Source organism: Cardiocondyla obscurior, linkage group LG09, assembly GCF_019399895.1.
Source record: "Cardiocondyla obscurior isolate alpha-2009 linkage group LG09, Cobs3.1, whole genome shotgun sequence".
NCBI classification, from domain to species: domain Eukaryota; kingdom Metazoa; phylum Arthropoda; class Insecta; order Hymenoptera; family Formicidae; genus Cardiocondyla; species Cardiocondyla obscurior.
The window spans coordinates 6,975,384-6,988,594 of record NC_091872.1 but is presented as its reverse complement, the minus strand read 5'-3'; the positions used below and the strand labels follow the sequence as shown (position 1 = coordinate 6,988,594).

At 41.3% G+C, this 13,211-nt stretch overlaps 1 protein-coding gene across 1 annotated transcript in view; it reads right to left on the bottom strand.

Moving 5' to 3' along the window:
- Positions 1-13,211, bottom strand: part of Phlpp (PH domain leucine-rich repeat protein phosphatase) — a 67,924-nt gene that overhangs the window by 18,285 nt on the left and 36,428 nt on the right. The window contains exons 5-6 of the mRNA XM_070661293.1: positions 2,821-2,978; positions 2,331-2,477 (exon numbers count right to left, since the gene is read on the bottom strand). Of these exons, the coding sequence (XP_070517394.1) occupies positions 2,331-2,477; positions 2,821-2,978 (305 nt within the window). The remainder of the gene's footprint in view (positions 1-2,330; positions 2,478-2,820; positions 2,979-13,211) is intronic.

The window sequence follows — 13,211 nt, the reverse complement described above, 5'->3', positions numbered from 1 at the left end:
TAGAATCTCCTGCCGGCTGCGGTACCATTTCCAGCATATTTGTACGCGTTTAACACGTTCAATTATACCGAACTATTTCAGGCGTTGAAACTGTTCCGAAGCCAACGAGATAATACCGTTATTATGTGCCGCGCGAATAGCCGGGGCGATTTCAGCGCGGAATTAGCTATGGACGGACACGTCGCAATGAAGAGCGGATTTAATTATGCCGGAAGCCTGTAAAGATTTAAGTCCGCGATTCTCGCGGCGCCCTTTATCTCCGAAAACCTTTTGTTCACGTATCTGGGTCGACACTGCGGGCCGGAACGGCGGAAAAGCTAGCCGCGTTATCGCGGGGTCGGTTATGCCTATGATCTCGAAATTCAGAATCGGGTATTTTTCCCTTCTCGTATTCGGCGTTCTCGTTTTGACGCGACCGTCGAAAGTGAATCATGCAAAATTGCTTTAAAGTGCCGGGGTTCTTTTCGCGGCGGAACGGGGTTAGGCAACACCAGGAGTCGCACGTAGGTCGGCAGTGGCGCGAGACGGCGAGACGCGCAGGTGGAAACCGGTGTACGCGAACCAGGGAAAGGTGAATGGTGTCTTTGGACTCACGTCGGTGATCGCCTCATCTCGAACAATTAGATCTCGAGACCCCCTCGTGCCGGACGATGTAAATCTTTAAAAAGAAATTGCGCTACGCCACTGAGGTTCATAATCTGAAGCATCGGTGCGTGAAGACCCGTTTTTTCGAGAGAGAGAAAAAAAAAATAATAATAAGAATAAGACTCTACGCCTTGCTTTGTAATTTCCAGGGGCATTAATGTATTAACTGGGAAATAAAGTTTTTCGCGGTTGCAGAATTGACTTGAGAGTTTGACGGTCTAGTATTGCGTAACAATGTTTGCAAAATTTTCACGTTTTTAGAAAGTATTAATAATTATAAATATTAATTGATTTTTAATTCGCTGAGTAGCGGGTTCGAGTATAAAGATACGAAACTCGACGAGGCTCGTTGGTTCCTTCGCGTAGTGAATTAAAAATCGCTTAAAGTTGAAAGTATTGAGGAATATTTTGAAATTTTTGTCTGTTAAAATTTATTTTACCGTCAGATTCGTCTTCCGATGCGTCGTGTTTAAATTTATGTTAGATAATAAAATGGATAAAGGACAGAGGTGCTTTAAAGGTACGTTAGCTTGCGTCGATTACGTTTGATAGCGGTAGGTCGGTTCTCGTTTGTTTAAATAACCGTCTCAAAAATGTTGGCGAGAGATGCCTCTTATCTGTAGCGATCGTCGAGACTGGACTCGTCTTTAGGTTCGCTGATAGCGAACCTGGACGAGGAGCACTTTTACCTTCCATACACATGTGCACGCGTGCAGCGACATCGTCGTGTTCACACCCCGTAGTTCCTTCCCCCCCGGGCACCCTCATTTCCGGTCGGTGGAAAGCGGTTTTCGAGAAACTTTACGTAATCTCCGTCTCGATTGTGCGCTTCCCTCCCTCTTACAAGATCGGATTTTTGCGTTGTTTAATGTAATTTATCGTTTCGAAGTGAAATCTCCGTAATGTTTCAAACGCAAAGTACCCTAAAGTACAGACTGCAGTTCGAGAATTATAGTTTAGAATCGTAGGCGAGAAGTGTAACGCAAAGAAAAAAAAATAAGTTTATGTATTATATAATTAAACGTTAAAAAAAAAAAAAAAAAAAGAAATTAGAAAGCAAGCAGCGTTATTCGATCATTATCACGTGCGTTGATTTTCCACACGAGCCTATTATCAGCGCTGATCGACAATAGTACGCATGATTAATGTGTTGGCAATTAATTAATTGTCAGCGTGTACTTGTAGATTGACGCGTATAAATCAGGCAGTTCAGAGGAAAATTTAGACGTACGCGCATCATTGCGTACAAACTTCCACGGCGGGTAATAAAATAGACATTCCGTTGCAGTAGGTAATTGTTAATAAATTAATTAAAAAAATAATAATAATAAAAAATAAAATTAATAAAACAACATAAAAATAATTAAAAAGAAACGAGTCGCGATTTTCGAGCAGTCAATCGTTACGGGTGTGTTTTCTCGCAAAACACTCGAAGATAAAAACTACGATCGCGTGAGCTCTTCAATCAAAGTCTGCTCAAGTAGCAAACAGGTGATAAAATGCAGATTAAAATGATTCCAGAGCTATGCGCGCGCGATAAGCATCAATCCCTCCCGATAAGAGAATTTAAAAGACAAACAAATGACGAGACCTTTGTTTGAAAAGATATTAATCGTCTTCATATTTCTTCATATTTCGAATTTAAATAAAACGATGTATACGTAAGTGCGAAGTTATAGACGTACTTGATTAGGCGGCAGATGTCGAGCGGAACTGCCTCGATCTTGTTGTCCGAGAGATTAAGATAGGTCAGACCCGGTAACTCCATCAGTTCCCTTGGGATTCTGTAGAGATTGTTGCTCTCCAGATGGACGGCGTGAAGTTTAGGAAACCTGGGCGGAGAAATAGAGAGCTGAGTATATACGAAATTACCTCCCAATTAAAGTTTTCCCGGCGGTCCCGCCGTGTTAGTGCCATCGGCAACTTATCTCTGTTCTTATAAAAAAAAGGGGAGTTAATTCATCTGCGCTCCAATTATTCGACACTCCGCGAGAATTAATTTAATTCCTTCCGCCGTCCTTCTCGAGTCTTTCTTCGTCGATCTCGTTGAAGGGCCTTTCGGTTTTTCCTCATTTAATTTAAGTTTCGGATCGCGTGGTATATTTGAAAAACATGGAAAACGACTGGAGAAATAAAGTAACATTGCTGTGTTATTAATGGGAATGTAGAAAGTACCTGTGCAGTAGCTTGAGATTGTTATCAATGTTAGTGAACTGGTTGCATCCTAATGCGAGCTCTTCTATTGCTGGAAAAGCAATTGCGCTGTCGGGGATCCGAGATAAGCCCGCCTTGCTCAAGTCTAATTTTTTGGGGCATGTCGGCAGCTGCGTAGCCTGTTAAGAACACGGAAAATAAGTGAGATACGTTAACATTAAACAAAAAAAAAAAAAAATAATAATAAAACAATATAAATAAATTTTTTTTAATATTGAAAAAACTGTTTCTTAATTTTCATTACGGAAAAATCTCGACACAGTTATTTGATTAGCTTGATTAAAAAATATACGAAGCACATATTACATATATTAAGACAATATCGTTGCATCGTAAGAATTTTCTCGCAAGTAAAATAAATTAATAACGAGTTAATGGAGAAAGCGATCGTTCCTAAATAAATTATTATTATTACGTAGATAAAGCGCTATATCAGTTTTTGCAAATTGCGAAACTACATGCGCCGCGTTTACCTCGAACTCCAAGGAGTCCGTGTCCACGTCTTCGTCGAAGTCGCACTCTTCCATAATGGCAATCAAATCTCCGACCCGCACCATTTTTCAAGCCCCTACATATTCTCGTGCGAACGAACACATGTTGCACTGAGCGCGCTCGCAATTTAATTAAAATTCACAGCTCGCCGTGACGTAACAATCGTTCGACGTGCGAGCCACATAGTTTATTTCTTGTAAGTGTAGCACTGCTCGAAAATTCTTGTTTATAAAAATGGTACAATCTCACTTTCGCTCCTTACATTGTAACGCTTAATTTTGGAAAATTACATTCATGTATATCGAACGCCTGTCAATCCTACAAAATTGCAAATTGGCATTGTATTAATTAATGTCGACTTCAACGAACGACTATTGCGAATGTTCTGTCGCGATTTTTCGTACATTACGAGCGCAATTGCTTCGGTCGGATCAATCGATTCGTTACCGGACATGCGAGATAGAGAGAGAGAAAGAGAGGGGGAGAGAAATTGCTTAATAACGAATCAATAATTTAACAATATCTATACTCGGCGCGGTGATTAATCAAATACGGGGATTGCGATCGCCGGGGTGAGCGTTTGAACGAAACGGGCACGGCGAATTTTAACGTAGCAATTTTGTCACGTCGTTTCGACTTTTGCTTTCGAGAGGAGGGGCGGGTATATTCGAAATTACAAAACGTCCAATCGATAGGGCGCAATTATTGGATAGCGCACAAATACGGGCGACTTGCAAATTTCGAAATGGAGTGATACACGACGCGTGGCAATAAAATAAAACAATTTCACGTGTATTCGGACGTGCACGTCGCAAGATATATGTACATATATTACACGATCTTTTATTAATTGTTTTGCGCGCGATAATTAATAGATTATACACATATGTATAATGTATAAAATAATATATTCGCGTACAATTCAACGACTTTGCGTTCTTTGAATAAAACTTTATAATAAATTTGAGCTCGATAAATTGTAGAATAATAATATACGAATAAAAATGTAAACGTAACGTAATAAAATTAATAAAATATTAACAACAGAGAACTTATATTGCTAGTAAAAATATAAAATAAAAGTTAAATCCAAATAAAATAATGATATATATATTTACTTTCAAATAAACTCATTAAATTTTATCCCGAATAATTTAATTATCGCCGTTTCACCCTTTGTTTCTATCGCACGCGATTTATTCTACTTTCGTTTTTCGCGATTCGACGGGCGGATCGTTTTTATATCGCCGTGCAGCCAAAAGATTATAATGCATTCAGCCTTGCTGAACTTCATTGTAAGAAAGCAACGTAAAATAGCGGCGGTGCACGAGCAATATTTGTGCCGACAAGTATTGTTCTGCTCGTTGCTTCGGCTGCGAATAGCCTCTCATTGTCCGCGGCGGATTTTCTTTTCCGCCGAACAATGAAGACGTCAGTCATTGCTTTCTTATCGGCGTTAGATTCGTTCGCGATCGCGCGTGGACCTCCCTAAAACAATGCGACGGAAAAATCGCTACCCGACGTCCTTAGAAAGCAGAACGTAACGCACCAAATCAAACCGACTAGAAAGAACAGAAGTAGAAATATCGAGGCATTAATAAAAGAAAAAAATAATAATAATGATAAAAATTCGGTGAGTTTTATCTTATAATTGGGACTGTTGAAAATTTTTTCTTTTCTTTTTTAATTTAATATTATCATTTTATCAGTTAGTGATTTTCTGTAGGTCGCTTGTCATTAGTCCAGCAGAAAGAATTGTGTTTGATTACGATTATTAATAAATCGCTTTCGCATCGATTGATTTTTAAATCACGGCTTACCGTCATGGATACCCGTATTTAACCGAATAGAATTTCTTGAATCCTTTTCGCGTAATATATAAAGCAATTTGCTGAAATAATCGAGCGCTTTTTCTCCGAGAAGTGTCGTCGTTGATGAAGAAGAAAATGGGATTACGAGGGAAAAGAGAGCGCGATACCGTGTCGCGGGAACATGGTCGTCGCATAATGATTAATTTCCGGTCTGGCGGCATCGAGTCCCAGGGAAAGTGATTTGCGTTTTAGACGCGTATGCGCCGCGCACGGTGTCTTGTACACGTTCAAACTATCGAAGTAATACCCATTCTTTTTTTTTTTTTTTTTGTAGTCACGAAAATCCTTCGGGCATTCATAATCGGGATTTAAAGTAATCAGATCCGGTCGAGCGGTACATTTCTGATCCGGAGCTCGGCGGCGCCTCCACGGCGTTATTCTGGATTTAACTCCGCTCTCTCGTCGTCTCAATTTCACCAATTTCCCGACGATAATTTCCCATCGGAACCCCGGCCGATCGATTCTACCTTCTGATCGCAGCCTCGAATTCGTTGACCACCCTCGAGCTTCTATTTGATTCGGGGGAGGAGGGCAAATAAAAAAAAAAAAAAAAAAACGATCGGTGAAGTGGATCCTTCATTTTACGAAAAAAGTAACTATGGCCCTTTGGAGAGCCAGAACTCCGCGTCGGTTTTTACTTTAGCGCGAAATGTCATAAGACATAAGACAACTTTTCGGGAGGGTACCGGGATTCTAGTTACAACTTTGAAATTCGAAAAAAAAAAAAGCGAGCAAAGTGGGTATGCTTAACCCACCGTGAGAAGACGAAGTAAAAAGAAACGGCGGGGAGCAAAGGGGTTGAAGACAAGGAACAGGAAAAAAAAAGGGGGGGGGGGGAAGAAACTCTTAGCCGTGCGCTCGCCGACAGCACCTAACGAGGAAAGTAACTTTCCTAAGAAAGTTCGAACTAGTCGATACCGATGCGTCAAGCTACGATAATCTGCCGTGCGATAATCCAGGACTAACGATGAGGAAGATCGCCGCGAGAAAGAGGATAGAACGCGGCTTCTTCATGGCGAGAATCACTCTTTTAGCGTTGAAAACTTTCCATCTTCTCTTCTTTTCTTTCTTTTCCTTTTTCCTAATTTAAGAGCGCGGTCAAGTTGAGCTGGAGCCTCGCTGGCCGTAATGGAGATAAATAATCCTGAGAATCTGCGTGGACCGCGAGCGACGAGAAGCGCTTTGGAAAACGATGATCCGTGAGAGGGACGTACGTGTGTACCGCGCGCGTGCGTGTGCGTGGCGCACAAATTATTATGAGATGTAATTAGCGAGTACTGTTATCACATCGGGCGTGAATTCGTTTAAATGCCGTATACCGTTCGGCACGTGCTGAGGGAATTCATCGCGTGAATTATGTAAACCGTTAAACGAGTCTTCTGGAAACATTCGGAGAGAACAATCGCGGTAATTATGCGGGGACGCAAGAAGCGAATTAGGGACGAAAAGCAGCTGATTATGAGAGCCGATAACGGAGACGAGATCGTAGCGTTTAACGACGAGTTAATTCTCACGATCGATACGTGGTCGGCTCGATTCGTGTATCAGATTTACGTATAAAGTGATATAGTTATTATGCGCGCTTTATGGCACTCTTGACACTCACAAAATTTTCCTCGGCCACCGTTCTTTTTTAACATGCCTGCGAAATTAACAATGAAATCCGGACGATTTCCGGTTAGTTTAATAACAGACATATACGTCCGCCGAGATAAATCGTGTTTAATCGATTATTGGCAACCGCGTAACGGTGGTTCGTGCGAACGGTTAAAAATCCCGACCACAACGCATGTTCCGATTAATTTCCCGGAATAATGCTTAAAATAAAACGTGGTAATGACGTTTCTTTGACATTTTGCATTTTTAATTAATACTCGGTACAACGACGACCGGGCTCGTTTCAATAATTAGATAGCAATTGCAGAATTTGTTTTGATAATAACACGCAGTTTTATACAGATGTTGCGCAAAAGGTCCGTAATAACCGTGGTATTTTACTAACTTTTTAATAAAACTTCAACAAAATAAACATTTTTTTTTTTTTAAACATGCGCAAAAATTCAATTGCGTAGTTGACTTTATAAAAAATATTTTTGTAGCTTAATCTGCTAAATTCCACTTCTCATTATTAAACCGCATATTTTCTAACTGGGACGCGTCTCGAATTCTCGCGGGAAAGTCGCGGGCAAACGTGCGGGGACTGTACTCCCAAAGTACTTCCGGGATTAATAAAAACCTTGCGGAACATCCCTGACTCGGATCGTTTACGATCTGATCTCCATCAGTTACCGATCGCGAAGTAGACGCTCGTCAAACGCTCATCAAATTTGAACGTTGAACGCGCAGCATCCGGGGTATATCTATCCTACGTCCACACGTCCCGCGGGATTCGGGACTTCCCTGGGTCGAACGTCACTCGAGAAAGACACCCGGGGAACACTGATCCGGCGTACTCGTCGTCTCGCGTCGGATGCGAAGCATTATTCGTGGCTACCGCCGGCGCGTCACTGAGGAGCGCGGTGACTTTGTCGCGTGTCCCGCGGCACACAAAGCGGAAGAGAGCGACGCTCAGGTGCTCGGCGTTACGTAATTTTTGCGCGGCCACCAAACACTTGAAACTTTAGTCTAAAGACACCTCGCGAAGGGACGACAGTGTAGGTCCTGCTCGCCAACAGCGTTTCGCCGTCGGAAAATATATATTTTTGAGTAGAGATTTTCGACTTTCTCGACGATCTTTATATTTTGAACGGAGGTACAATTCTCGGTTGGGAGATAAAAATTCTCGGAATAAAAGCGCAAAGTTTTATTGTCCGTAGTCGAAGAATTTAGTTGAGGAATTTAGTCGAAGAATTATTACAGAATTTCTTCAAAGAAGAAGAGAGAAGGTATTATAATTTTGTGACGTAAAATCGTAATAAACGCTATTTCGTTATTATTAATATTTACAGGAGAAAGCTTAAGTAAAAGTTTGAGTTTAATATTTATACACGTGCGTGGGGTGTGTATGGCTTCGTAGAATAATTTTCATGCATCTGAATATTTTCCAAATATATAATATTTAAAATTGAAAACGTGTCGGCATGTTAGCGAGTTAATAATCTCCGCGTTAATTCGGGGAGTTTCAATTCGATAAATTTTAATAAACACGATATCTCACGGATGCAGTTTACCTGCTTTCTTTAATACAATTCAAGCGCGTTTACGTTTCCACCGTGCGGCGGTCGAACTAAAGAACAATGACAACGACATGGTTCAACCGACCGACACCGCTTATCCTTCTTTCATTCTCAATTACGGGGACGCATTGCGCAATCTTCGCGATGCGGCCAGGAGACTTCCCTAATGGCCAATTTGAAGATCAATTTCGCGTGCCCGTACCGTTGGAATGCACATAACGGTCCGCGTACACCCGCGCTTCTCCGTCTCGTCCGAGAGGAGAAAAAGTTCGGTCACAGAAAAGTTCAATTCCCTTTTTTTTTGCGCAGCGAGCGATCGAGCCATCTCGTCACCGTGACGTCTCGCGTCATCTTCTTCCCTTTCATGGTCGATTGATGCTTAATTATCTGAATGATACTTCGAGGTGTTTCATTTTCTTTAATTAATTAAACGATTAAATACCTCGCGATTGTATATAAAATGAAAAGTCATTTTAAACTAAAATCTTCCAAGGAATATTTCCACGGCGATTAGCAAGTGTAGCTTGGTCCAATCGAGTCTTTCGGCTTCTTAAGATTAAATAAGCGAGCTAATACGTCAACAATTTGAATCCAAGCTAATTAGTAATTACATTCAAAGCGGGTCTTTCTCTGTCCGAGTTTAAAAATTAAATTTCTTGAATGCTCGCCGGGGAAATATCGCATGCTAAAGAAATTAGTCGCGGGTTTATCAACGCGAGTCGTTCTGAATGGCGAGCGGAGCTGGTTTTCGTAAACTTTCGATTTTTTAGATCCCGCCTTTCGACGGGGACGTTGTCGCGAATCGGACGTTTCACGTACGTGTCTGTTCCACCTGCGAGTTCGCGGTCGCTTTTTTCAGCCGTGGCGCACCGGCAATCCTCGGTTTTGCATTTCACGGTGCGCCGAGCGTGTCGATCCGATCTCGAATTGTTCGAAGAGACGCCAGGCAGCGACGCGCGCCGTTCGTTAAGGCGAAACTCCTACGTTTACCATTTCCGAATGAGTCAGACCAGCTGGACGAGAAAGGAAGCTGCGCAAAATAATGTTTGCAATAAAACAAAAAAAATAAAATAAAATAAAAAAATAAAAATACGACAGTTGCCTCCGCGTCTACGGGAAATCACAACTCGGAGATTTTTCCCCCGACACCGCAAACCGCATTCGTAATATTTTTCTTTTTTCTAATTGAGTCATCCGATCGCCGAGCTCTGCACGCGACAAGCGTCACGTGCGGGACCTGTTTAAGTTACAGCCGTGGGAAGGGTAATTGCGCCGATATCGCGTTACATTATCGTGACTCGTGTGACTGGCTGTTATGGCTAATAAACTCCAGTTTCGTTGTTCGTTCTCTCCGGAGAACTACCCCCGCGAGCGAGGACGCGAGATAAGGATTGCGAGAGAGCGCGGTAGACGATATCGCGTCGACCGATAATTTACAAGCGAGAAACCGAAGGGAATAGAAGAAAAGAGAGAGAAAGAAAGAAAGGAAGGAAGGGAGAAAAACAAAGACGAAAGAGGCGAGATCGAAAAAAAAGAAAAAAAAAAAGAAAAAAAAAAGGAGAGAAGAAGAAGAAAGAAGGTGAGCGCATTTTCGGAAATAGATATAGAAAGTATCCAGAAATATAGGAAGCGTCTTGGGAGATACGTTACTACACCTGTGCTGAGACTTCGTCGGGCCTTTTATCTGAAAATTCCGCGCGAGGTGCGACTTCGGTGAGGCCAGGGGGATATTTGATATACGCGATCGAACGTGCGCGAGGTGGATATTTGAATAACGCGATAAGGATTCTTTTCCGGGGCTCGATAAATGCATTCCGTCCGTCCGTTTCTGTCGCAGGAGAGAGAGAGAGAGAGCCTAGGAACGTCGCAGGTGGCAGTTGAACGGCCGAGGAATTGACGAGGGTGGTTATCTACGCGATCGGTCGATTAGACGAGCGCTGAGGATTCGCGGGGGTGAATGAGATACGAGGGATGGTACCGAGATATCGGTCTCTCAATTCGCGAGGAGAAGATGCACGAGCTCGCGCTGGCTACCAGTTTCGTTTAAATTAAGTGAAGAAATTCAGGTATCGGGAAAAATGCAGCTAACGTAGAACAAGGTGTCTTTTGTAGTAAAAAAAAATAATTATGATAAAAAATTAATAAATAATGGATATTTAAAATGCACGATGAGATTTTGTCATGTAATATTTTAAATATTTTTATAACGCGTTATTATTATCGTAAATCGATATGTATATACGCACATATATTATTTCTGATGTTTTTAATTATATATTTTTATTCCTTAATATTATCAAAATTATTACACGATGAGGTTGAGATTTTACTGTTATATGCGTACAGAATCCTACCGTATCAACGCGGCGTTTCTCTTAACTTCGGCTTAACTTCTTCGTTTCTCGAAAGATAGTGTTACAATCTCAGAATTGAATCGATCATTGAATTACTATACGTCGTATTTTATATCAATTGCATGTTAACGTATGATATTAATTATACTAAAATTTATAAACTTATTTATTAGTAAAGTACTAATCTCAAATATATATTTTTTTTATTTATTTTATTTGAAAACATAAAAATTACTCGGATATTAAAACCTTCAAGTTGGAAATACACTTTTTAAAATTTAGACTTAAGAAAAATCGGTTAATCAAATTATTTTATATACGTTTATTGAAATCACTTATGCAAAAAAAAAAGCTGCATTTTTCCCCGCGTAAATATGTGCAATTATCGCTGTGATATATACTGATAAGCTTCAAAGGATCAACGTGACATTCGGTAAACGCACAACCTGCGCATCTGCGGCGCCATAAGCACGTTAATCTCGCCCAGTGAACCGAAAAGCGATAGTCAATGCGGTTGTTTGTCTTATAGGAATTGATCGACCGCGCCATGCAATTTCCGAGTGTTAACTAATAAACGGCGCGGCCGACGTAAATCGCGGTGCCGCAATTGCGTTCAGCAGGGAATACAGAAAGACCGGAGGAGAAGAACAATCGGCGTTCTGCCACCTTTTCACAGGTTCTCAGTGCAACAAGTCACCTTATAATCACATAACTTTTCTTTTCGCGCCGGAAAAAAAAGAAAAAAAGCGCGTTTTTTTTGCGATTTCCATCGCACTCCCGATTGCGATTCTTCAACCGCGAGCGATCGCGAAGTGCGAATTAATAAATCACAGACGAGTCATCTTTTTTTTTTCTTCTCCTTCAATCGACGCAGCAACCAGTGAAAAACCACCGGGGATGTTTCCCCGCGTCATTCCCATTGAGAAACCGCCGCGTTTAATGAGTCGTTACCGTGCGATCTCGTTAGTCAGACACCCGGTATATACGGCGCGAGGGTGATTTTCCTCGTAACGAGAGCATCATTATCGTCGTTGAACCTGCCTTTTTTTTCCCCTCTCCTTTTTCCTTGTCGTGGCCTGCTTTTCCGTCCGTGAAAGTCCCATACTGGCCCGGGAGAATTCGCAAAATCGGGCGAAACGAAAAGCCTCGTCCCCGCTTCTCCGTCATGTTTTCTTTACATTCTCCCTTTTGTGTCTTCCGCGCGGTTAATATCAAAGTTTATGGTTTTTTGCGAGCGCCGCTTGCACGACGCGGTCTCTCCTCGCGACAGTATTTTCCCACCGCCACGTCTGTCCGGGAAAACTCAGCGAGAACCTCTTTTTATTCAATCCGCGAAGATGAACAAGACCATCCGTAATAATCGACTTATTCGGGTGGCAGAAACTATATGAAACCCCGGGATTAATTGTTAAATAATCTGCGTATTAGACACGCAGTTACCGTTGTCGTAAAAAAAGGAGGGGGTGGGGAAATGATCTCGCGAGGTTTTTCCAGCGGAATTTTTTAAATCAGAGGAAAAACGTCGCTGGATTCCACGTGAGCACTTAATAAGGTGTCCCAGTAAAAATTCTCGCTTTGATCGCGACACGCGACGTTTTGAGGGTCCTCGGAAATTATTTTGTTGGCGAAAAAAAAAGGAAAAAAAAAAGATAAAAAATAAAAAGGCAGGGAGTAGAAAGGCTTTATTCGCCCTTGGTGTTTTCTCTTTGTGACTAACAAGCGGAATTCATGTGAACGCACGTCCACGCCGTCGGTTTACTCTCGCGAAGATCTTTTGAGGGCGAAAATGGTACGCGGCGAGCTAACGTGAAGGATGGACAAGACAAACTAGTAGATAACAATGGTGTTTTAACAAAAAAAAAAAACCTGCACCGTCGGCATCGTATTTTTTATTACCAAATTTATTATTATCAAAACTGAGTCGCGTTATTAGGTTTAATCGCTCGCTGTTGATCGCTTAAAAGTTGACTGTCATTTACGAAACGTCGAAAGTTCTCCGACCCAGCGAATATTTAATTCGGTCTTAAATTACAATATCAAAAATATAGAAATGTTTTTAAATAATTATCTGTCTATTTAAAAGTTATTCAGTTAGTTATCGCTGGTTGTCAGCTTTATTTCTTCCTTCGTTACGTTTATAAATAAAGCCCGCGGGTGGACTTTTAGCTGAAAATCGGTGCGCGATGTTAATTTATTTTCATCGTTCGTCATTTATTTTAGTTATTTATTTCCCCGCTCTCTTTATTTAGTGTCGTACAATAGCCAGTGTAATATAAATTTTATAGTTTTGCAAAACGAGTTTAGCGCATTCGTTAAATGCGTTTGTGGATTTCTCCGATAAGAGATGTGTATTTTTCGGGTTTATTGCGACTGAACGTTTGTTATTGACTTTTTGATTTGTATTTGAGATGATTGAGTAGTTTCAAGAATGATTGGGAAGCGATCCAAGAGGTAGAAAC